Genomic DNA, 26,329 nt, shown 5'->3' on the forward strand with positions numbered 1-26,329 from the left:
ATTTAGGGTCTAGTTTTACCTTTGTGCAGTGGGAAGGGTTCACTTACTTTTGGTGCGTATTTGTTTTTCGATTGCAACATGGCATGCTGTGGATATACACACTGCTTAGTGAGCACATTATGACATGATCACTAATCATTGTTTAGAGACTGTTAATCAGCAGACTAGCTGTGTTTAGTAACAGAGTGGAGAACAGGATAAAACTCCACATTATACTGTACATTGTAGCATTCTAGCAAAAACTACAGTCACATACTGCAATATCTGATTAGCGTTTTATCCTCTGTGAATCGTCTGAATCCACATCTGGTGCCAGATTCACCCTGTGTATTGAGTGACAGGTAGTGTATTACTTGTCTGTTCCCTGTAATCTAATCATTGCATTTAGGTCACAGGTCTGTGTAATTACCCCTGAGCAATCAGCTCCATTCCTGTTGAATAAACTGGTTATTGATGTCTCAGTGGAAGAAAGTAATTCATGCCTCATACAAAACAGATTTTTAGAAACAGTTTTAAGTCTAACATATCATTTAATAAAATGGCCCAGGACAATCAGCTGTACTTTTACTTACCTGTAGCATGTGAAGTTTGCCCTATGTTTTGCAAGATCAAGATTAAAAACTGCACTCGCTTGCATTTTATTGATAATAGCTGGAACTTCAGATACAAGTTGAGCATCAGGTAATCTTTTAACATTCACGGCAAGCATCAGTTTGAGGTTTGAATGAAACTAACATCTCCTTTAGATTAGTGTTATTATATCATTTAAGATGGTTTGCAATTGATATTTTAATTCCATTTATAGAGTAGATTTACACACTACGTTGCCATGGATTTACTTAGGAGGTTTGTGGCAAAGCAAAACAGGATTAATTCATTATGCTATGTCCAGTTAATTAAGTCATTACATTAGCAGGATGGCATGGTGGTGCAGTGTAGTGTTGCCACCTCATAGCTCCGGGGTCCCCGTTTCAACCCGCAGGTTATTGCCTGTGTGGAGTTTTGGGTGTTTTCCCAATATCGATGTGGGTTTCCTCTGGGTTCTGTGGTTTCTTCCCACTTCTCAAAAACATGTTGGTAGGGGGATTGGCTATGCTACGCTGCCCTTAGCTGTGAATAAGTGTGGGAATGTGTGTGTGCGTGGACTGGCATCCTATGCACGGTGTATTTCCGCCTTACACTCAGTGTTCCCTGGATAGGCTACAGATCCACTGTGACCCTGACCAGGATGAAGTGTTTACTGTAGATGAAAGAAGTACATTAGTAGGATGAGTAGCTAACTAATGTATGTTCATATGGGTTTTCCAGTGTAGCTAGATTTTTGGCATCAGCCAAACTAATACTTGCAGTCACCTTCTTTTTTGAACCAAACCTCACCTTTGAATTTTTTATTTTACAGTTCGACCTCTGACTGTCAGTAAAGAATAATGTCTCCATCAGTCAAACCCATTATAATTTTGAGGTTGTTTTCTTTCCATAACTAGATTAAAGTGATGGTTAAGCAAAAAAAAAAAAAAAAAAAAAAAAAGTACACAATCTTTCTCTTTACCCCAAGTGTAAGTGATCAGCTAAGGCACATTTGGTGTCTGACATTTGCTTATTTAGCATCAGAGCTAAAGCTTAATGTAATTAACATGAACTAGAACTCTATCTCAGCCATTCCTAAATGTTCATACACTTGTTTCAAACTACAGTGTTAAGCTATATAATCCTATTTTTAAATAAAGGATTAGGTAGATTAGCATTATTGGTCTGTATTTACAAATTGGAGTTGGAGTCTGAGTCTAAGGGCGAATCGATAACAAACTGCTAAAGAAATGAAGTGATTTTGGTTGCCCAACATGGCTGCTCCATGTTATAATACTCAGCTATACAGTGAGGGTTTTCTTCATTTTAATAGATTACAATAAATCACACTTTGTATATATATATATATATATATATATATATATATATATATATATATATATATGTATACACATGGGTGTGTTGGGGGGGTATTTTGAGTGAGATAAACTTCTGCTTCTTGTTAGTTGCTTTAGCTTCATAGCTCCACTGTAAGATAACTCCAGACACCAAAAATGCCTAAATTGATGAACTACACTTGGGCTAAATTTTATACGCTTGATTATTCAATGAAACCTTACTTTATAAAAGTGGATAATAATGATTGGTTAGGGTCGCGGGAGCTGTCGCTGATTGGTCACTTCTCCCAGTCCCGCCCCTATGTGGGAGGAGTCTTGCATGTGGACGTTTCCGGTATTGAATTGTTGTTTGACAGAAGGGGACGCGAGGTTCAGGTAGGGTAAAAAAACCTAACATTCTCCACTATTACACTGTTTATTAACTATCTAGCGCGTATGACAGCTATACATTAATAATTAGCGCTTTACTGACTCTAAATAAGTAGATTTTACTCTAAATTATTACAAGCTGTATCTTGTTGATCGTTGGAGAAAGCTGTGTATGTGCATGACAATGGCTGTATTCCAAACAGGTCGTATTGTGTGTACTAGTGCACTGCTGAGGGATGTGAAATACTGGCTTGTATGCCCTATATAGTGCACTGTGTGTGTAAGAGCGAGCTGTTTAGGATTCGGTGGACTACTGATGATGCCCGGGCAAGCTAACATCTGATATAAACAGAAAAGGCTGTGTACGTTCATGTACACTTTTATTTACACTTTAAAAAATATAATTTAAATAAAGAACGGGGTTATTTTTAAATTGCTATTCCGGTTTATTTTATAGATAATAGATTGAATTAATGAAAAGCTAAGATTTTAGCCAGCTGAAATCTTTCATCGCGCGTGCTCTTGTTAACTTGTGATGTTACCGGATGTATTAAAATGTATTACTAAAATGTTATGTACACACTCCGGGGTGTTGTTATGGTGTTATCTGCTGATAAAAAACAGTTTTGCATGCTTAGCATAGCTGTCTAGCTAACAGCAGGTCAAAGGTTACTGGTGCTGATCCGCATCATTCTGCCGCAAATAGCGCAGTGGCGCAGGAAAAACACATCACACACACACCAAACACACACACACCCGCAGTGCCGCACACACACTCCTACTGTGCTCATGTTTTACCACATTGATGGTGTTAGTTCAACAGTCTGAGATGAGGTAGGAGTCAATCCTGGCACGGGTCACGAGCCCGGATATGACACCACAGAGTGGATTTTTCCATTCTCAACTCATTCCCTGTACATCATTTTATTTTGGTTTACTTTTGCTGTTGCAACATCTTTCAACAGAATTTGAATAATGGCTCCACAGCATATCCCAGAGCCTATCCTACAAACACAGGGTGGAGGCGGGAATACACCCAGGATGGGACACCAGTTCATCGCACGGAGTCATGCACACAAATACTGACACACCCACATTCAAGCCTAGGAGCAGTTTGGTGTAGTCAGTCCACCACATGAGAGCGTGAAACTCCACACATACTGTAGCCCAAGCTCAGGATCAAACCGGGAACCCTGGAGCTGTGAGGTAGCAACGCTACCCACAGTGCCAGTAATTTTATCATTATTATATTATCATAAACGTTTTTTTGATGAAGGTTCTAATTCATTGATACCATGCTATTCAATATTAAAGATGACTAGATTTGGGAGAGTTTGGGATTTTTCAGATTTTTCTCCATAGAAAGCGATGAGCCACAGACAAGAGTGGATAGCTGTGCTTTCCCATAAAACCCCTTCTAAGAGTCAGTAAGCAAATGAACATGAACTAGAACTCTATCTCAGCCATTCCTAAATTTTCATACTTGTTTCAAACTACAGTGTTAAGCTATATAATCCTATTTTTAAATAAAGGATTAGGTAAATTAACATTATTGGTCTGTATTTACAAGTTGGAGTTGGAGAATGAGTCTAAGGGCGAATCTATAACAAAGTCTGCTAAAGAAATGAAGTGATTTTTGTTGTCCAAGATGGCCGCTCCATGATGTTACAATACTCAGCTATACAGTGAGGGTTTTCTTAATTTTAATAGATTACAATAAATCACACTTTGTCCTAAATCACACTGGCAAGTCTGTGTAGCATTACTTAATAACCAGGCCTGGTTCGAAGCAGATTATATGAAAAAAGATTTTGCTTGATTTTTCAATGAAATATTGCTTTATAAAGGTGAATAATAAAGATCTTGGGAGCTGTCGCTGATTGGTCACTTCTCCCAGCCCCGCCCCTGTGTGAGTCTTGCATGGGTCAGTACTAAGTATCAGTATGCAAATATACATGCTTTAGTGAAGAAGTATAAACCTGCCCTTACATTCGTAATCAGAATAAACAAAACAGTACAGGAATATAATGTGAGCAGTAGACAGGCAGGTTGGAGCTGGATATAGTTACGTGAAATGATGCACTATGTGATTTCAGCCAATGAGGCTGCTTTCCTGGAATGCACTGCTTGTTGTGTTATCAAATGGAAGGATTCAGATTCAAATCAAATCTTTTATTAACCACTTGTTGGGCTTGTAAAGAGGTCAGGCTGTCAGAAGGTGTGCTACCATCACATTCACAGCTTTATTCATCATCAAATGAAAAGTTTAAAGCTTTGTATCCTTTCTGAGAATGAAGCACACCCTGTTTGTTGTTAAAACAGAGGGCTGGTGTTATTCATAACCTCCTGGCCTGCTCTGTATTCGCTCTGAACTCTCATGATGTGTTATAGACAAATCAGTGTTGTAATGTTGGAAAAGAGATGTTGTGCAAAGTACCAAACACAGGTGTGCCAATAATTGTGACATGTGGTTTTGGTTTATAAAGATATATTAATTGATAAGTTTTTTTTTTTTTTTTTTAATTAGAATTAAAATTTTGCTCATGTTCTCAGTGTAAGATCAAGCTGCTTAACCTCAAGACATTTTTAACTAATCTTTATCAAGGGTGCCAATAGTTCTGGAGCTGACCTTATATCTGTTTTGCCAAGACATGCACACACACTACTAATCTACATCTGTTTTCTTTTTCAGTTTGTCACCCGTTTCATAAATTCTGTCAAGTTAGCTCATGTTAGCTAGCTTGACAATTGAAGTGAAGATTATGAATATTTATGAAGATTTAAAAATCCTGTCAGAGATCATGTCAAGTTAGCTCATGTTAGCTAGATAATGTTAGCAGTGAAGATTGTCAACATTTAATGTAAAAAAAAAAAAACAAAAACAAAAAAAAACCCTGTTATTAATTCTGTCAGGTTAGCATGTTAGCTAGTTTCCCAGGGCTAGCAGTGAAGATTATGAAAATCTATGAATATGGTTTAAAAGTTCTCTCAGAAACCGTGTCAGGTTAACTCATGTTAGCTAGCTAACTAGTAAAATCTGTGAACATACACATATATATATATACTATTATACACATATTATATATGTGATTATATAAATATTTGATTCAAAATTATTTGTATACCACTTTCAATGATAGATACTGTCACAGAAATTTCTTATTACATGTATGTGAGCTTTACTTGATTACTGCTATTAATATTTTATTACTATTATTATTCTGAGTTAGCTTTCTTTGTATCACTCATAATTTGACTCACTGCTTTGTGACTAGTGTCTGTTACTAAATATTAGCCCCCATGTTTGTGCATTTTCTCATTGCACATTCAAAAAAACAGGAACTGTTCCAACCAGGATCCAATGGTACTTGGATTCTAGTTCATTTCTCACCAACAGGACACGAGAAACTACACAGTGGTGACAGAAAAAGAGATTACATCATCTTTTTGGTTTGAAGCAACGTTATTAAGACCAGCATGGAAGAAGTGCTTGGATTATTATGGTTCCTTTGATTGGTTGTTTGGATAGCCAGCTTGTAAAATGATACTTCCAATGGCCAGTACCAAATGTTCCAGCTGTACAGTTAATGATACCTCAATCATACCTTGTTGAGCAGGTATGAAAAACTATACAGCTAGAATGTTTGGTACTGGCTAATGGAAAAATCCCAGTTCCAGTTTTCCAAAAGTTCTCTTGCATTGCGCAGTACGGAAAGACTTTTTGTTTAAGCCTTGACGTAAGCCCTTTTTTATTCCTACAACTATCTTGCCCTTGTTTCTGGTGACTTGGTTAAAACTTTTTTTTTGCAGTGACTGTCAGATCCTTTAAAACGTTCATGCTTGGGTTGTTTTCTACTTCACTTTGTATAAAAGCTTCTGCCATGAAGATATAATGAGTGTAGTTCTTCACTGAGGTCACTGTAATTGATTTATTGTTTTAAAAAGTGATTTATATTGTGTTAAGCTGGTGTCCTCAGACACTGAATGCAGTCTACAGTTATGTACTGTAATGTGGAGATATTGTTAATGGGTTGTAATTTGAGCACCAATGCCAGCCAGCAATTGAGCTGAAGTGATTTGCTTCGAAGTTCAGAAGGAAAATGCAGGAAATGTCAAACATATGCTTCAGTCAAACATAGAGGTGTGGTAGATATGTCACTGGCAATGACTGAGTGATGGTGAATGTAGAGGGATGAAGGGTAAAGAATAAGTGTGTTGCAATACCAGATCAAGAGAGCTAAACAGGAAACAGACTCGTCAGGGCAAAGAGTCTATGCCATACATCAGTGTTTTACCATCACTGGAGTACGTGCAGCTGCCTTCAAGAGACAGAGGTTCTGGAGAAGCGACCACCTGTCCATGAGTATACCTTTGAGATCTGCTGCAATTGGCGTCAGCCTAGATTGGGTTTCAGACTCTGTAAAAGGTAAATTGTTGGTTGTAGGTTAATCTGCCTGCTTGGAACTTCTCTTGAAACTGGGCTTGCTGTACTAAAGTGCTATTTTCAAAATAGCTTTTTTCAGGAGTGTCTGCCTGGCTTTTTGCTCCATGTTGAGACAAATGTTCAAGGTAAAATACTATCTGGAGCAGTAAATCAGGTTCAGCCATGTTAATCCTGACAAACTTTGTAGTCTGTAGTTCTGCTGGATCACCCATCAGTCCGGGGACAGGGTACACAGGTCCTGACTCTAGAGATAAATATAGGAATTGGGACCCACGACACCATCCACATTCAAGGGCAAAAGTTTGCAACCCGATGTTTTTTTTTTTTAAATGGAAAATAGGTAAAGCTATTTCAGTAGAATTCTTAAATGTCAAAAATAAAAAGTGAGTTTGTCCTGCAGCAAAGCAATAATCCAAAACATAAGACAAAATCACAGACGTTTTGCCTCGACCATCACGGTGTCGGCAGCGTACCTTAGCTGGTAGAGTTATAAATGGACAGGAAGAGAACAGATGTGATGTGTAGATACAGGGCTACATATGGAGTTGGGGTGATAGGTAACAGTAAGTACTATTTACACAGATATTGAGTGCAAAATTGAGACTGTGCATGTATGTGGCTGATTTGCATGTGATGGCATGTTGCATGATGCCCCGTGCCTTACCGGGTGTGTATCTTGCAGTGCTAGTTGTTCATGGACCAGTTCTGTGCAGTGCCACTGTTAAAATGGGACAGAGCACCTCGGGACCAGAGTCCCAAGACCCACCACCGGTGAGCATGAAATAATGTTGTTAAGTTGAAATGATGACATATTAAGTCAAAACATTGACACACTCTCAAAGTAATAAGATATTTTGTCAAAATGACACACTCGAAATAATGAGATATTCAGTAAAAATAACAAACTACTGTCTTAAAATAACAAGATATTTTGTCAAAATAATGAGACACTATCTTGAAAAAATGAGATATTAAGTTGAAATAAAGACATATCTTGAAACATTGAGTTGTTCAGTCTAAATAACAAGTTATTAAGTCAAAATAACAAGATATTTTGTCAAAATAATAACACATTATCTTGAAAAACGAGACACCAAGTTGAAATAACTACACAATATCTGTTATACCAAAATAATAAGATATTAAGTCGGACTAATGACATAGCACTTCAATGTTTTTCACAGCGCTTCTGTATTGATTACTGTAGCATATGGTGTCATTTTTCCAGTATGACCATTACTGTCATAGTAATATAAAACACTAGACTGAGAATATTTCCGTTACAGCTGTTAGACTGAATGTCACTGTTCATATACTATTTAAATTACATTTTCATTATATTTACATATTCAAATACAAAACCCCTGAATGTTTAAAATCCCATGTTCTGTTTTTGGTTGCTTGTTTCTCAAAAACTTCTTGGCCAGTTGCAATTGCAAACATCCTTTAAGCATTTCACATAAAGCAATTTCAACAGCCCTAGTTCAGTACTGTATTTTTAAATTAGAACAGAAATATAAATGTGTAAGCCTGTGTAAAAGTACAATTATGATTTGTCTTTCGAGGTTTTGATTCATTTTCATACTCCTAATCTGTGTACAGTTTTACACCAGATATCTGTTCAAACACACAGTTCACTCCTCCCTCATGCATCATATTCCTTTAAGTAAATGGAATTCACATAATCCTTTTACACCTGCATGGCTTTGCATTTCCCAAAAAAATCCTTTCATTTGAATCCTGTCCTCTCACTTGCTGACCAGCTGTCATCGTTCCCTCCATCTGACCTTCTGATTACTCCTCTACTCCTTGTACTAACAGATGTTCTTTCTTTTCTTCATCCAGTCACACCTTTTATCATTTTGTTTGATTTGCTGCTTTCTGAAAGCTGATTGGTGGAGATGTGATCGCATGACCACAGGACTGCGTTCTACCAAATGTCCTTTCATTGCTGATGTCCTTATTTAATAGTTTATGTTACAAAGTAGATACAGGAAGAGGAGCAGCCCAAGTGTCGCAAGATAACCATGCTTATCTGTTCTCGGGCCTCTTCCTCTTGCACAATTCAGTGCAACTGGTATAACATGACAACATGGCAGAGTGAACGAGATTGATGGTGAATTGAAACACGCAGAAGGCAAATATGGGTATGATTAATATAATAAGATGTCTTGAGTGCATGTCATTAGGAAGAAAACTCACATGGCTGAAATTTCATCGGAGTTTACACACTTATGAAATGAGTATGTAAGCTTGAATTTCACTGCTCGTTCTCCACTTCTCTATTTTTTCGTATTATCATTGTCTCTTATTTTCTCACCTCCGTCTCCATGTTATTTCTCATATGCAATATGCTGATGCATGCCGGAATAAAGTCAGTCACTTTTGCTTTCAAGTTTGCATTCTTGCACCAAAATTGGCTCTGGAAAGCAAAACTAAAATATGTAACTAGTTCATATTTCTGTTAGCAATGTATGGAGAGTTGTTTATGAAAGAAAAGAATGACAGATGGAAAGATAAGGGCAGGAATGCGTGCGTAGGAGCCTGTGAAAGGATTGAGGGCTGAGCAGAAATGGTTAAATATATTATGGAGAGAATGTGGAAGAGGATGGAGGAGAAACAGTTATGATGTTCAAGGACAGGGTGGTGAAGTGCAGTTACTGTTACCACCTCTAAGTTTTCTTCTAACAGTGCATCCTGATTGTTTTATTCCTCATATACCACAGCAATTTGCCAACAATTACTATTTTTTGTTTATTAAGTGAAGAATGACTTGTCAAACTTTTTATCCATCTATAGTTACAATTTAATGTTGTGGAACGTCGTGTTACCGAGAAACCACAAAGCACTGTCCACTGACGTGATGACATGACACTGGAAACTCCTTCCATAAATGTTAAATTTATCCTTACAGAACGCTTCACCATATCAACAATTATACATTTTATCATTATCCTTAGATTATATGGAGTGTTTGCCTATACATGTATCTGTGTAAATTGTCACAAATGCATATATTGTATATCAGAATTAAGTGCATTAATATCAGCCTTGCAGCTGGAACTACTGCATATTTATCATTATTTTCCAAAATTATATATTATAACTATATTCTTTTTTCTGCAGGAGGGATTTGGAAATCTAAAGACGTTTGTGGAGGACCAGCTTCAGACCAGCATGGTTAGTATATATCTGATTACATAAGTTATTGAGGAACAAATGTGAACATCTGTAGTAAAGGTGGAATGATTTACTGGATCCAAAATAATTACATGATTAATGTTACCAGTGGAGATAATGATATTGCTAGAACAGTGGCTGATATTTACCTAGAAATATACTACACTATTTTTAAAGTATAGGTAGTATAGTTTTTTGTAGTATAGGTTATATAGTTTTCAGGAATTTTCCATATGCTTCCATAAGTCTTTATCCAAATTCTTTAACGTTGCAGTGGTAACCTATACAGATTTCTCCACTCTCTGTTCATGACTCTTTTACCCTGATCTTTATTTTCTTTATTTTCTAAGATGGTGGGAATAGTGCTTGGTGCTGGCATCTCCATAGTCCTCATCGCCACCTTCATCTTCTTTGTGATGCGCAGGATCCACCTTCGGAGTGAGTGTCTGAAACAGAAGTTCCCCGTTATCTAGAATACTCCAATCTGCTTTTTATGTTCTATAGTGATTTCTAATGACGTCTGATGTAATCTTCTGGCTTTTGCGCTTCTGTGCTTTTGTGCTTTTGCAGACCTTGCAGCTCAAGAAGCCCCCAAATACCGCTTCCGCAAAAGAGACAAAGTTTTATTCTATGGCAGGAAGATCATGAGGAAAGTCTCTCAGTCCACCTCGTCTTTAGTCGGAACGTCATCGTCCTCTTCCTCCCGTCCACGACTAAAGAAGAAACAGAAGATGCTCAATATTGCCAAAAAGTAAACTTAGAGTAATAATAACAGAGCTGTTTGGTGATGTTATCAGGGAAATTCGTCATCATTTTGCTCTCTCTCTCTCTCTCATTCTTTCAGGATCTTGCGCTTTAAGAAGGAGGTGCCCACCCTGCAGATGAAGGAACCTCCTCCCTCAGTGCTAGAGGCTGATCTCACTGAGTTTGATGTCGCCAACTCACACCTACCATCCGAAGTGCTCTACATGCTAAAGAACGTGCGGTAAATAAGTGCTTTCTACTTCAGTCATAAACAGTGACACAGCTCTCCTGTATGATGAAGATTCCATGCCGGAACTAAAAGCGATCATATTCAAATGTAAAATACAAAAAACAAATGCTATTGGTCATGACATGCAGAAAAAATATCACACTAATAGCAAAACTATCACGTTGCTCCTGTGTTGCTTGAGCTCTTCAGTGAAAAACAATAAAAAAACACAAGAATTTGTGTTAGAAGTGAATGTAATTCCAGGTTGCATTGTATATCGCTTTCAGCAGTGTGTCATAGACGTTTCCCCCCTGAAATGCAATCATTGTCCAATCACTGGGGGCATACTAGGGGGCGTGGTTGTAATCAGAGAAGGGTGATATTGAAATGTTGGCATTGGGGCAATTTTCCACTTTGACAGTTGTGATTGTTATCTTGAAAGTCAAATATGCTTTATAATGAGAGCAGTTTTTGAAATTACTTGATGTAAATGCAAAATCAAATGTGTCTCTGTATTGTGTCTGTGTGTGTGTGTGTGTGTGTGTGTGTGTGTGTAGTGTATTGGGCCACTTTGAGAAGCCATTGTTTCTGGAGCTGTGTAAGCACATGGTGTTCCTGCAGTTCCAGCAGGGCGAGTATGTCTTCCGACCCGGACAGCCAGACAGCAGCATCTACGTAGTACAGGACGGCAAACTGGAGCTCTGTCTTACTGGACAGGTGTGTGTGTGTGTGTGTGTGTGTGTGTGTGTGTGTGTGTGTGTATAAGTAGGTGTCTTGCTTCCCCAGGCTCCTTCACACTCATTGTCGTGTGTTTGTGTATAAGGTTAATATTTCTAACATTGTGTGTGGCTGTGTATGTATATCAATGTATATAATACTAATGATATCTCTCTAGCTGTTGGTATCAGTGGTTTTGTTATCAGAACAGGTTTACATGTGTAGTGAGACCCTTGCCATTGACCTACTGTGGGGTTTTGTTGCTGTTTGGATGTATTAAAGGAATACTCCCATTTCTATCTACTGCATCTGTGGCTCATGTGTGACTACCATGGATTACAAGATTTTTGACATTTGAGATTAGGTTGAAAAGCACTGGAGTATTCATTTAATCATAATCTTGAGAATTAAAGAAGGATTTTTATGTGAGTGTCTCTCTCTCTCTCTCTCTCTCTCTCTCTCTCTCTCTCTCTTGCTGAAGGATGGGAAGGATGGAGTGGTGAAAGAGGTGTTTCCAGGAGATTCGGTTCATAGTCTACTGAGCATTCTTGATGTCATCACAGTAAGCCACACTCACAGCTCCATATTTGTTATGTATTTGGTATGCAAATATTGTATGCAAATGAGACAAGGTATTTCATATAAAAAATCTTTGTTTAGTAGGTAATAGTTTCTGTGTGTGCGTGTGTGTGTGTGTTACAGGGTCACCAGAGGCCGTATCGGACGGTATCTGCCAGAGCTGCAGAGGTGTCCACAGTCCTGCGTCTGCCTGTTGAGGCTTTTCTGTCCATCTTTGAGAAATATCCAGAGAGTTTAGTGCGTGTGGTGCAGGTCTGTGTGTGTTCTGATTTATTTTACTTACATAAACTTCTTAATACTAATGTTATACATATGGATGTTAAAGTAGATGGTCTTTTTCTTTCTGTAGATCATCATGGTGAGGCTGCAGAGAGTGACTGTCCTGGCTTTACACAACTACCTAGGCCTCACGAATGAGCTCTTCTGCCATGTAAGACACACACACACACACACACACACACACACACAAATAGATATATCTACTATAAAATATTATCTTGTATGCAGTATCAATTATCCAGAAGACATTATATAGTGAAAACATTTGAATACATTTCACTGAAATATGAAATATTGAAATCATGATTATTTCTCAAAATAATGCGGCCAGTTTAGGAACAAAATGGTTTTATATCATTTTATAATTTTAAAGCAACAGACAGCAGTCTTTTCTTTCACATAGTACATTATATCAAATGTACATTTTGAATATAATTTTTAAAATAATAATAAAAAACAAAACAAAACAGACAATTCTACTTTTTGCCAAGTTCATCAATATTGCAGTTGATTATATTAAAGTCCAAAGATTGCCATGATTAAAGTTGTTTGTGGATGTTGTTTTCACAGGAGACGCAGCCATTGCGGCTGCCCGTGCTCTCTCCGCATGCCAGCCGCACGAGCCCCGTACGCCACAGCAAACGCTTCAGCAGCCTCACTGTGCCAGAGGACCAGCGGGAAGCCGCCGTCCGAGACACCACCGGTAAGAATGCAAACCAAAGATGTAGAGAACTGGATAAAGGGACAGGACATGTCAAAGCACACAGTGTTTATTTACCTCTAACACAACCCAAAAGTTCGTTCATTCCGTTATGAGTTTAACTGCTGTGTAAAATCAAGGAAGGCATTCCATGACTGCTGTTGCAGTAAACCTAGTAGTAGTAGTATTACTACTTATGACTGGGGATTACTTTCCTGTAAAAGCACACTAAGCCTAAGTGTTTCGAAAGTAGAAAGAGACAAAATAATTTGAGCAGAATGATCTCAGCACTGTGCTGGCAGAATTCAAATGTCACACCCTCTGTTACATCAGCACAATTCTGTCTATGATAATATCATCTAGGTGAAAACAAGAAAAAACTGGCTTACACGTGACCAAATTAGACCAAGTTAACCTTGGGTCTGCATCAACATCGAGCCATTTGTCCTAATTCAGTAGTTAAATAATAAAGCTTAAATTTAAATAAAAAGCTTTTTCTTGGATGTGAATTTAAGCAGTGGATCATGGGAAGGAAGGCAACACCATCCCGACCCTGAGCAGGGCTATCTCCATGCCTGTGGACATTGCTGGTGAGTGTGTTCTCAGCGTGTGATTGTGTGTGTGTGTGTGTGTGTGTGTGTGTGTTTTGAATGCGTTTTTAAGCATATTTATGTGCAGGTGTGTCTGAAGTGAGGCATGTATCTTGTTGTATTGCAAAATCAGGAATAGTCTGTCATTTGCTGTGTGATAGTCAGAAGCAACCGCTAGCACCAAAACTGATAACAACAATATTGCAACAAATAAATGACAGGAGTCATGTGATATTAAACTATGTTTTGAGTCTCACAATTCACTCCTTCAGATGTAATAAGAATATTAAGAATATTACCATGTGTACATATTGTAGTCATTGGAGAAATAAAGCATGTTTTATAAAACTGTGACCATTTATGTCTGTGTGTGTGTGTGTGTGTGTGTGTTGGGTTTGCAGGTATGCAAAAGAGCCTGCGTTCAGATTTCGACATGGCATACGAGAGGGGCCGCATTTCTGTGTCTGCCGAGGATGGAACACCTGCAGCACCCCCATTTACGCGGGTTAGACACACAAACACACACACACACTGATTTTTTTTGACACTGCAAATGGCTTAGTCACTGCAGTAAAAACAACACAGTGCAGGGCTACAGAGTTTGAAGTATTTGAATGTGTTGTTTTAATATGTACATATAATAGGAAAACCTAGAGCACATTCTTTTTTTGTTGTTGTTGAGAAGCACTTACAGTCATTATAGAATACATTCGAAACATATTTATCCCTCAGCATCACACTCCCACTTATACACACCCACACACAGCTCACATCCAACACTACCATTGTTTTTGCAAATGTGTACTCTTTAAAAAGTAAAAGCAGTCTCTAAGGGTCTTTGAACGTCCTTAAAAGAAGCATGTTTATGAATCATAAATACTGCATATTTTGAATAAGTGCTTAGAGATATTAGTTTTATCAGAATTCATGTTAAATAAAGAGATGTTTATCTGCATTTCTGATGAGTGATGTGTTTGTATGCGTCAGGACCAGCGAGAGAGAAGGGTAACAGTAGATGAGGTGCCGTCGGGTGTGTACCTCTACCCTGAGGAGGAAGTGGGCACAGACAACATTTACGGCCCGTTGCCAGGACGACCCAACGCCACCCTGTTCGAGGAGGCTCAGAAAGAGTTCCTGAAACTAATGAAAATCGAGGTATAGAGATGTATATGTACTGCTGTAGGATAGGGATCAGCGCGCACACACACACACACACACACACACAGATGTCACAGTGTTAAGCCACATTCAATAGCCCACATAATTTCCAGTTTCACTTACTCACAGTATAACATTTGTTCGGTTTTCTGTTTTGTTGCTCAATTTCGAGGTCGACTACTGTTCACTCCGCGCCCACACTCATTTTTTCATCCTTCGTTCTTCTGTGTCGTTTATCAGGACCCTGCACTGCTGAATGGACGAGTGACCTTGCATCATGCCAAAGCAGGTGCCGTCTTGGCCAGACAGGGAGACCAGGTACACCTACTCCTCCACATCCTTCCATCTTTCTCATGCATATCATAGCCTTAAGCCTTAAGTCCTGTTAAAATTCTATGAACCACCAAAACAGTTGGTTTGAACATAGTACTTATGCATCTTATTAATCTTATCATATGTAAGATGAACATGTTAATTTTACTTTCTATAATTATCATGGATGTGTGGGTGAACAGAGTATAAATAATGCTGTAATTATTTACCAAGAAGATAATAATAATAATGTAATTACAATTTTATTAACTTAATTTATAATAATAATAATTTTATAATTACGTACCCAGTCATTGTGCAATTTCACTTTAGCTCAGTAACCAAACATCACAAAAGTCAGCCTAAAGTGGTCCCTACTGGTTCATTTAAACCCAAATATATGTTTTTTGTTGTTGTTGTTTTTTTCTTGTACGTATATATGTGTGCACTACATATGTAAGCACTCTTGTAAGTCTAGAGAAATTGTATCGGAGAAAATGAATGAGTAAATGAGTGCGAGAATAACAGTGTCTCATTTTTCCTCTCTGTCAGGATGTGAGTCTTCATTTCGTATTGTCCGGCTGTCTGCACGTGTATCAGCGTATGATTGACAAGCAGGAGGACGTGTGCCTGTTTGTGACGCAGCCGGGTGAGATGGTGGGTCAGCTGGCAGTGCTGACCGGAGAGCCGCTCATCTTCACCGTCCGCGCACTCCGTGACTGCACCTTCCTCAAGATCTCCAAATCTGATTTCTATGAGTGAGTCAGATACAGTACAGTATGAGTTTTCACTTATAGCCCAACACTGTTGAATTTTTGATTCCGACTGGTCAGAAGGTGTTGATTAATTTTCTTTTAAAAAAAAAGTGTGTTTGTTGATATGGATTTTTGGAAGGAGTCTCCAGAAGATTTAATGATTAGAAGATTAGAAGATTTAACGTACACTCTTAGAAACAATGTTCCTCAGGGATTCTTTAGATTTAGATAAAGGTTTATAGATTGGAATTCTGCCTCAGTGGGAAACAGGAAGAACACTTTTATTGTAGCACTTGTTCTCGATGTCTCTGTGTAGGATCATGAGGGAGCAGCCCAGTGTGGTCCTGAGTGCAGCTCACACTGTGGCCATCCGCATGTCTCCATTTGTAAGGCAGATGGACTTCGCCATAGACTGGATGGCTGTGGAGGCTGGACGCGCTCTCTACAGGTGCTTCAGTACTGAGTTTAGAAATATGTCCTGAATTAAGCTGAGCTGAATTTTTTACACCGTATGTGTTTTCTTTTTCTTTAGGCAGGACGATCAGTCAGATTGCACCTACATCGTGCTGAATGGTCGTCTGCGCTCCGTCATCCGGAAGGCGAATGGAAAGAAGGAGCTGGTAGGGGAGTATGGTAGAGGAGATCTCATCGGAGTGGTGAGTTCTTTAATTAAAAAAAGTAGATTTAGCCAAACTCTCTTACCTCCTACAATTGCCTTGCGTTTGAATTTGAAAGTTTTGCATTGGCTCTTGTCTCTTGTCTTTTGGTGTACTTACTTCACTTATAAACTCTAAACTGTTAGGTTTAGATTGTACTGGTTTTTTTTTGGCCTGATTTTGCTTTCGCAGATAAAAGTCGCACATCGTTAACAAAAAAATAACGTTGTTTGTGATTGGTGGTCTTACAATGCACAATGTGATATGCTCACTGGCGGCCAATTTAGTGCCATTGTGATAGTGTTAGTTCTGGCAGTGTCCAAAATTTTAGAAAATCTCAGAGTGTGATCAAGGCTGTGACGCTCATCTAAAAACCAACAGCAGGCAATGGTGAAATGTAACCGAAACAAGGTAATGGACAGAAAAAGATATCCTAAATCCTCAAGCTCACGTTGAAGAATACCTCTGTTTATGCCAGCCGACTGATGACATAAGCAGAACGTAGTAATTTTCTTTAATCACGGCTTTGTCATTAGAGGAATCTTCACGGTATTATACTACATGGAGAACAGAGGTTGTCATAGAATTCAGCAAAGATTTTATTGACATCACCTCATACAGTGTGACAAATAATAATCTTAGAAGACAGCTGAAATTGCAGTCTAAAACCAGCTTAATATAAAAGCATTTAGCCAAAACTGATCAAGGATTGAGATCTTTTATCTTGAAGTGATGGCTAGAGAAATGCTGAATGTTTCTATCTTATGACCAAAAACATTATCTCCATTCATGTTATGGGTCATGTTTGGATTTGTTTTTTTTTTCAGCTTCTGTGTATCTGATTTTCAGGTAGAGGCTTTGACCAGGCAGCCGCGGGCAACGACGGTTCACGCAGTCCGAGACACAGAACTGGTCAAACTTCCAGAAGGAACCCTAAACAACATTAAGAGACGTTATCCTCAGGTACAGCACACAAACCTCCCATATAACTCTAATCATTAATGTGATCTGAATTGATTAATATATTTATGTGTGTATGTAGGTTGTTACTCGGCTGATCCATTTGTTGGGCCAGAAGATTCTAGGAAACCTTCAACAGCCCCGTGGACCTTTCTCAGGTCAATACACACCTTCATCATGCTAACCTCTAAATACTAAAATTAGTACATACTGTAGCAGGAAACCAAGAACCATTTCTTCTTATTATTGTCCTTACAAAAAATGTCCACAAGGGTTGCACAGTTCTGTATTTGTGTGAATCCTGTATCTCTGCAGGCTCAGCTCTGGGTTTACCCAGCATGGCATCCAGCCCTGATGTCACCAACCCAGCCAGCAACCTCTCCACTGTGGCTGTACTTCCTGTTTGCGACGAAGTGCCAATCAATGCCTTTAACCTGGAGCTCAGTCACGCTCTCAGTGCCATAGGTAACAACTGCTTAGCTTTCGAATGCTTACTAGTATTAATACATGACTAGCTCATACCTTTGTCCAGGACATGGACTCAGGTGACAGTTTCCATGACTCTGACTCTATATGCTCACGACTTGGACTTGGATTCAGGCTAGATCATTCAGGATCAAGGCTATTAAACATGCTATTTAAGTTTTATTAAGCAACGCCAATTTGTATATTAAATATTGAATACATAAGTTGTGTTTCACAGAAAAATATATAGAATTAATACTTTGTGGAATTGAGAATGACATACCCAAAATGTGTTCTCTTTTTACAAACCATGGGAAAAAGCACTATCTATCTCTTTGTCATACAATGATAAACATACATTTTTGCTATATTCATGTTGATTTTTCAGAGATTTTTAGACAATTGGATATTTATTTCCTTGGACCTTGATTACAATATGCATCATGCTTTTTTTAGGACCCACTTTGCTGCTGACGAGTGATATTATCAGAGAGAGACTTGGAGCCTCTGCTTTGGATAGGTAAGAGACAGATTAGACATGATCAAGAGACAGTAAGTAGTAAAACACAACAGGGCAGGCTGTTATAGGAAAAAAATCAATGGTGGGGTGGTGGGATGTGTTGTCACACCAAAATTGATTATTTTCCTATAACAGTATGTCCCAAAGGGTTTTATTCCTCTTATATCACAGCAATTTACCAATTATTACATTTTCTATTTATTAACAAAACTCGCATCATATTTTTATCCATTTAGTGTCTGTGCAACAAGAAAGCTTCACCATATCAAAAATATATGCTTTGCTTTTTAAATAACAATGACTTTTTAATACATTTCTTATTAGTCTAAGATTATTTTGGAGCATCTGCCATGCAAGTCCAGCATAAGCACATTAATATAAACCTGTGCTTTGACTTGCAGCCAGCACTACTATGAGAGCTGTTGTTATAGAAAATTAATCAACACCTTCTGACCAATCAGAAGTGAGATTTCAACAGCACTGTATAAATGTTTTTAAGACAGACCTAAGACATGAATTTTCTTTATCTGCATCTCTGTCTATCTCTTTCCCAGCATTCATGAGTACAGGTTATCAGGCTGGTTGGCTCAGCAAGAGGACATCAATCGTATAGTTCTGTATCAGACAGACAGCAGTATGACCCCCTGGACCCAGCGCTGCATCAGGCAATCAGACTGCATCCTTATTGTCGGTCTCGGGGACCAGGAGCCCACTCTTGGCCAGGTGTGTAGTGTGACCACATTTCTACATACCCATACACTAAACTGGATGGCGTGCACATCCGGTTCTTACTCCTGGTCTGATGTTCTTGTTCTTCACAGCTGGAGCAGATGTTGGAGAACACGGCAGTGCGGGCTCTGAAGCAGTTGGTCCTGCTGCACCGTGAAGACGGCCCAGGTCCCTCCAGAACTGTGGAGTGGCTGAACATGCGTAGCTGGTGTTCTGGTCATCTCCATCTCAAATGCCCAAGGAGAGTGTTCTCACGCAGGAGTCCCACCAGACTGGTAATGGACTTTCCCAAAAGTACTAGTTATGTAAATCATTTTAAAAAGCCAAGAATTAACCAGGAATTTATGAATAATTGCACAGTGGCTCCACTTTTTTGTTGCAGAATGTGACAAATGTGGGGGCGAATTTTGGTGTTGGAAATTTCATAATAATTTCATAATATTTATATATTTAAGAGAAAAATCTACATTGGAAAGTTTAAGATCCCATGTTCTTCTTTTATTAAACTTTTGGCCAATTGACCTTTTCCCATGATCTAAGAAGAAGGCTCATTATAAATTATTTATGAATTTTATAATTTATAAAAAAATGTTTTTTTTTTATTTTATATAAATGTTATTAAAAAAATTTTTTCTAAAGGCGATATAACTGTGACTTGTTAACAACTTACTCACCTCACTAATAATTCAATAAATTGATTAAAAAGAATAAAAAGATTTTTTGCATAGATTTCATTTCACCTAATGTACAATCTGGTTACATTTTTGGTATATAAGTATTAGGCTACATTAGATTAGTGATCTGGCTATATTAGTTATCAGAAAATGAATGAAGTTTAAGATAAAATTATCTAATTTCCTCATCACTTTTTTACTTAAAGCGAGACCATTTTTGCCTTTCATGGTTTATGTGATGGGAACGCATCGTGTAGCACTACTGCTAATTTCAGTTGAAATAATTAGAATTTAAGTAATTGAAATGCAATTTCCAAATTCACAGCCATTCTGTAGTGTTATAAGATATAGTCCAGGTTCTGCTGTGTTCTTGACGAACCTCTGGTGTTATCACCAACAGGTATACATGCATGCCAGAATGTCTGTAATCTGTACAAGCTGAATTTTGTGTGTGTGTGTGTGTGTGTCACAGAGGGAGATGTATGAGAAAGTCTTTGAGAAGACGGCAGACAGACACAGTGATTTTTCCCGTCTGGCCCGAGTGCTCACAGGAAACAGCATTGCTCTGGTACTAGGAGGAGGAGGAGCTAGGTGAGTAGTATCACAGTAGTTTTTGTGAGCCTCTTTCTTTTCCTATAATCCCATGTGGATCATGAGCAGCTCCAGAGTAAACAAATGTGCATGTGTATTGGACATTACACTTCTAATCACTAGTTTTGTTGTTCTGAATCTGTTGGTCACAACTGCGTATTATCATAGGGGCTGCTCGCATGTGGGCGTGATCAAAGCCATGGAGGAGGCGGGGATTCCTATCGATTTAGTGGGTGGGACGTCTATCGGCTCTTTCATCGGTGCACTGTATGCAGAGGAGAGGAGTGCTGTTCGTGTGAAGCAGCGAGCGAGAGAGTGGTCAAAGGTATAGCGTCTGTATTTCCCTTAAGAGGTAGTGTGAGGAAGGGAAATTAGCACAAAATCAGCTTTATAATGTGTCTTCTGTGCTGAAAATGAGCAAGACGCACCAAGATAATGGCCATTTGTTCTCCGTTTTGTTAACATTATTAACATGTTTCCTGCATCCACAGGCGATGAACTCCGTGTTTAAAACTGTACTAGATCTAACCTATCCCATCACCTCCATGTTCTCTGGCTCCGCCTTCAACACCAGCATTTCCAACGTGTTTGAAGAGAAGCAAATTGAGGTGAGACATCGAAAAATATTATCTTTTGCTGAACTGTTCTTTCTTTTTATTACTCTTTTGTGACCGTTTTTAGTCACTTCAACCTAGCATCGATCGTGATCGACTTTTCTAATGAGAAGAATGTTTCCTGAAAAACTCGATAGTTTGTTAATGTCAATCATTTTCTTCCACTATTTAACTACCATGCAAATTTGTGGGGAAAATTGCTTGTTTATGATTCTGGTTTTGTATATAGACAAGTTTTCCTCCACGTTCTTTGTTGGTGGAGTCTATTTAGACATGATTTTACATTTTTATTTACAACACATTGTACCTTTATCGTATTTTATCCATTTTTAGTTAAACTTCAACTTAAAGTTGTAGAACTGTTGTAACTGTTGTTAGTTCCTCTTATCACTTATGTTATGGCGGCTATAAACAGTCAGTCTCTCACCAGCATCTCTTTTTCTTTCTTTTGAAGTAAATAAGTACATTTTATCATGTTACTGAGGAATTACAAAGTGCAAAGACCTAAGGCAGCCCAATGGTGAAAAAAAACCAAAAAATTTTTAAAGAATTTGTCACATTGCACAGAATTGTTTGTATTTTTTTTTTTTAAGGTTGAAGTTTATTGAATGTTTGATTAATATCTGTATGAAATAGCCACTGAAGCTGGTACGGCAATAAACTTAAATACAATCAGTCATAAACATGTAATTTAATTTCAATATGACTGTCAGAGCCATGCTGTTATAGAAAGTTAATTATCACTTTCTCACCAGAATTCAACATCAGAAATGTATTAATTAGTTTAAGTTGTTGTTATTTGGCTAATATGAATTCCATGATCTCTTTTCATTTCATATTTATGCATTATTTGAATTTGCAGGACTTGTGGCTGCCTTATTTTAACGTGACCACTGACATTACAGCATCTTCAATGCGGGTACATAAAGATGGTGAGTTGAGACCGAGCTTTAGGCTTTCTGTTTCACCTGTCAGTCATGTCGTAGCTTTGTATTAGTAATAATACAGTGAGTGTCAAAACAGAACATGAAATCCCACAAGGTTCAGTATTACCTGTAAATGAACTACACACGTTTTCAGAACCCACAAGTTCTGCATTTTATAGGAATTAATGAATTAATTAATGTGTTTCACTTTTATTCCAATAACTAACTGAAGGTACAGCAGTAACTGTCTAATAAAATAATCTGTCTGAATGTGTTAAAGATAGAAAATCAGACATTAATTAGAAATAATGATTGTTGTATTTCTAAATAAATGTTGTGTACATTATTAATGCCTTGCAGCTACTTAAAATCATATTTAATATAAGAAGGGTCGATGCTGCATGTTCTTAGACTGTATTATTTGCCTTCAGGGGGGTTTAAGTAAAGATATTGAAAGTGCTGTTATTACACTCTGAGATCTGGAGAATGGTCATTCCTTCATGCTTATCTTCCCATCCATCTTACTGAAATATTAATGCAATGAGTGCCTTGATTCTACCTACTAACTGCTTTATAATCTTGGGATGATGGACCACTGCTATATTCCCAAATCCAGTTACAAACATCGTAACCTTAATGTTAAAGATTTTATTGTGTTTCATTATTTCACCTAATAAATTGTTAATCGGAGTGGATAAAAGGTGATAAAACCCTTTTAAAATGCAGTTTAAATGTGATTTTTAAGCTTTGTGCCATGACGCAGTGGATTTGGGGATTGTACATGGTCATTCATTCTCACTAGTTTTTCCTCTCTGGTTTATGGGGCTGCATGACATGCTTGGCATGACTAATATAAATCCAAAAACTTTTCCTTCTGTCTTTCCTTCTCTTTCTCTCCTTCCTATTTTTTTTTGTCATTTCATTCCATCCATAATTTTCTAGCTCATTACATATCCATTTTTCACCCAGTTTCATCCATTTTACCCATGTGCTTTCATCAGGTGTTCACCATACCCAAGCTATTATCCTCAATATGTTAATTTACATAGCATTGTCACATCTGTTAATTAGCCATCATTAGTTGTAGAGGTTGCATTAGTGCTTCTTTTGCTAGTAGGGTTGTAGAGAAAGCTGTCCCCTGTTGTGTCCTCGTGACACATCACTTTTGGACCTGCTTTTATAGCGGTAGTCTGCTATGGTAGCTTTGCTCACAAAGCACTAATCCCAAGACATGACCACCGACAGATGGAGTCAAGGGCTGAAGTTTAAAGGTTCTCAAATCTTGTGAACAGTCTCTGCAGTGCACTTTTGGCCTTGCAATGTGGGTCGGGTTGGACTCGTCTATTATCGGGGCACGGTCATCGTCCAGGTGTTGAAGTCCATTGGTGCATTATTTCCTTTTTGGCCTTGTTGACCCAATACAGTTATAAAATTAGCGTGACAAATTCTAAGTAGGAGCTGTAATGAGCACACTGATGGTGTAATTTATTCTTTGTTAAAGTCTCATAGTTTCAAATTAAGGTATGTTTTAATTGTGTGATGTAGGTTGCAGTAATAATAAAGAACATTTTAAAGTTAATTAATTAAGGATACTCCAGCATTTTCTAACCTAGTCTCTATCCTTTGCATCTGTCGTTTGCAAAATGAGACATTACCATGGACAAGAATTTCATCACGTTTCCTTCTACTGAGAAAAGAACAGAAAATTTGTTTACTCTCTTATAATAGAAGTTTATACAAAACTAGAAAACTGCAACATGTGTATAAAGATCTTAGAATAGGACAGACATGAGAGAAAGTCTTACCAAACTTTTTCTCATGTAGCTTTATCCAACATTTACACACGGGAGTTATACAGTAAAAATTCATTCCAGTCATTAAGCTTTCCAGAAGGTTTTGTGGAATCCATGCACGAGTAGACAAACCCTGAGGCACTTGTGTGTTTATTTTGAGCTAGGTTGACCATGTTGGTAACGCATAAGGATTAATTCTATGGCTAAAAGTAGTCCCATCTCTGAAAGGCTGAATTACAATTACAGATTTAAAACTTAATTTCCAAGAATTTGTGGAAGTTTTTAGAATTCAGCAACTGCCCTTAGACATAGAGAGTTTTGGGTCTTTTTTTTTTTTTTTCTAGGAGCGAATCATGTCAATATTCTTGGTAATCACACATACACTAAAATAATGTAAATACTGAATAAGTACTAGAGCAGGGAAAACCCTGGAGTATTCCTTTAAGAGAAAGCATTACTATGTTTTACATTTTGGTCAGTATGTGCAGTGGGCTTGCTTTACCTCTCTCTGTCTCTCTCTCCCTTTACTTCCTCTTTCTTTTTCTTTCTTTCTTTCTTTCTTTCTTTTTTTTTTCTTTCTTTCTCTCTCTCTTTTTCCATCCCTCCTTCCCATTTGACTTGATTTGACTATCATCTGTAATACATTGCTGTGTGCTAACACCTGCAGTATTTTCACATATACAACAGATGTACACCTTTGTTAAGATAGTAATGAAGACTTCTTTAGAAAATAGTTAAAAATCTGTTAATTTTTTGTTGTTGTTGAAATTTTAGATTTTAAAAGTAATTTTTGGGAATCTTAGCTTAAGCAGTGATTTATGGATTATGGAGAAATCACTTTTAGCAGTTTTTGAGCTGTTTTTCTCACTTGTTTGCCTATGACCTGTCTATCCATTCATTTTATTTCATCCTTTTATCAGTTCTACACTATATTTATCCTACATTTGATACCTCAATTCCCCTGTATTTCATTGCATGTCTGTTCTTATCTTTGTGTCTCTCTCTGCTTCACTCTTCTTATTCCTCTTTTTGTTATGGTTTCTCTCTCTCTCTCTCACTCTCTCTGTTGACTGAATGCAGTTTGGTTTTGATTCCCTCTCCATCTTCATTTTTGCCAGGCTGTGTGTGGCGCTATGTTAGAGCCAGTGCCTCCTACACCCCCTATTTACCTCCTCTCTGCGATCCCAAGGATGGCCACCTCCTCGTGGATGGTTGCTATGTAAACAATGTCCCAGGTCAGCGATAATACCCCCCCTCCCATCCTGAAAATCCCACACCAACTTCCTCTAAACAAGAACCCCTGAAAAAAACAACCCACAACCTCTATGGCGACCGCTCACTCACCCTCTCCTCGTTTTTGGTACTAACCCAGTATTGACCAGGTGGACATTGGGAACCCATGGCTTGGAAGGAAAGATTTAAGCGTCCAACATGAGATGGAGTGGAAGCGAGTGACTCAGTGATATTAGTGCTTGTGGTTTTCAAGGAATGGTTAGAACAAAGATGTTAACAGATGAATCAAGTGAATGAAAGCTAACGCTCATCACATCATTTTGCCGTATGTCCATAAGAGCATTTCTCGTCAAGCCATTCCTTTAATACTAAATTTAAAAACAGATTTTGGTAACCCCTGTAAGTTTCCATAAGCAAGAACTGCATCATCCTGCCTAAATTCGCACTAATAAAAAAGAGATGTAGTTCATTCTTTACCACGTACACCACTATACATGGTATGTGTGCATGCATTACACCTAACCTGCAAGCTTTGCGCTTCTGCCTGTGATTGTAACAAGCATACTAAAAGCAAGCCTTAAAGGATTTGATGCATATTGTTAATATTGACATACAAGGGAAGTTTGAAGAAAATATATATTTTGCATAAAATATGTTCTTTCATATTCTAAGTGCTCTTAGCTAATGATAGCTGGCTACATGTCTAAAGTCACCCTAGACTCTCTCAGAAATGTTATGTTGTTATGATTAGTGTGAGTGTACACACTGGTCAAAGTTCAAAATTTGTCACTGCAGTGGTTTTGGTGTAATTTTTAATGAAACAGAAAGAGCATAAAATCTCTGATTTGGTATTGAAGAAGACATGCAAGTGATATGTCATAAAATATAAGAGCCAGTCATATTTCAATATGCAAATCTTGTGTGTTATTACACTGCTTTTACCAAAGGAAAAGTGCTTTAAGTTTGAGGGTGTTTCCAATTTGCTTATTCACTAATATTAAATTTCTTGATGAAGATTTCTGATTTCTAAACAAATATTTATGGAACGTCCATGTCAAGCAATTAAGCATCCAATATGGAAAAAAGTGTGGTCTTTAAATTTAGGCTTTGACTTTGAGACAAATTGAGGTAGGCAAATTTGGACCATTTTTTAAACAATGAACTGTAAACATAATTTATATTTGGGA

The 26,329-nt window shown here is 37.8% G+C and overlaps 1 protein-coding gene across 6 annotated transcripts in view; it reads left to right on the forward strand.

Moving 5' to 3' along the window:
- Positions 1–2,196: 2,196 nt before the first annotated feature.
- pnpla6 (patatin-like phospholipase domain containing 6) overlaps positions 2,197–26,329 on the forward strand; it is a 32,547-nt gene continuing 8,414 nt past the window's right edge. For 2 of the 6 annotated variants that reach the window (XM_034299946.2, XM_053229685.1), the window contains exons 1-28: positions 2,197–2,300; positions 7,421–7,509; positions 9,865–9,918; positions 10,269–10,356; positions 10,489–10,669; positions 10,763–10,903; positions 11,449–11,608; positions 12,090–12,170; positions 12,311–12,439; positions 12,537–12,617; positions 13,037–13,169; positions 13,682–13,756; positions 14,158–14,261; positions 14,744–14,911; positions 15,155–15,232; positions 15,779–15,984; positions 16,298–16,429; positions 16,514–16,637; positions 17,487–17,600; positions 17,680–17,755; positions 17,913–18,062; positions 18,519–18,582; positions 19,137–19,305; positions 19,404–19,586; positions 20,458–20,576; positions 20,745–20,901; positions 21,068–21,184; positions 22,053–22,122. In XM_034299946.2, the coding sequence (XP_034155837.1) occupies positions 7,465–7,509; positions 9,865–9,918; positions 10,269–10,356; positions 10,489–10,669; positions 10,763–10,903; positions 11,449–11,608; positions 12,090–12,170; positions 12,311–12,439; positions 12,537–12,617; positions 13,037–13,169; positions 13,682–13,756; positions 14,158–14,261; positions 14,744–14,911; positions 15,155–15,232; positions 15,779–15,984; positions 16,298–16,429; positions 16,514–16,637; positions 17,487–17,600; positions 17,680–17,755; positions 17,913–18,062; positions 18,519–18,582; positions 19,137–19,305; positions 19,404–19,586; positions 20,458–20,576; positions 20,745–20,901; positions 21,068–21,184; positions 22,053–22,122 (3,199 nt within the window). In that variant the 5' untranslated portion in view covers positions 2,197–2,300; positions 7,421–7,464. Of the gene's footprint in view, positions 2,301–7,420; positions 7,510–8,547; positions 8,886–9,864; positions 9,919–10,268; positions 10,357–10,488; positions 10,670–10,762; positions 10,904–11,448; positions 11,609–12,089; positions 12,171–12,310; positions 12,440–12,536; positions 12,618–13,036; positions 13,170–13,681; positions 13,757–14,157; positions 14,262–14,743; positions 14,912–15,154; positions 15,233–15,778; positions 15,985–16,297; positions 16,430–16,513; positions 16,638–17,486; positions 17,601–17,679; positions 17,756–17,912; positions 18,063–18,518; positions 18,583–19,136; positions 19,306–19,403; positions 19,587–20,457; positions 20,577–20,744; positions 20,902–21,067; positions 21,185–22,052; positions 22,123–25,027; positions 25,145–26,329 lie in introns of those variants that run through there. The other 4 variants (XM_034299947.2, XM_034299948.2, XM_053229684.1 and 1 more) reach the window with 4 other exon arrangements.

This window comes from Pangasianodon hypophthalmus, chromosome 26, assembly GCF_027358585.1.
Source record: "Pangasianodon hypophthalmus isolate fPanHyp1 chromosome 26, fPanHyp1.pri, whole genome shotgun sequence".
In the NCBI taxonomy this organism is placed as follows: Eukaryota; Metazoa; Chordata; class Actinopteri; order Siluriformes; family Pangasiidae; genus Pangasianodon; species Pangasianodon hypophthalmus.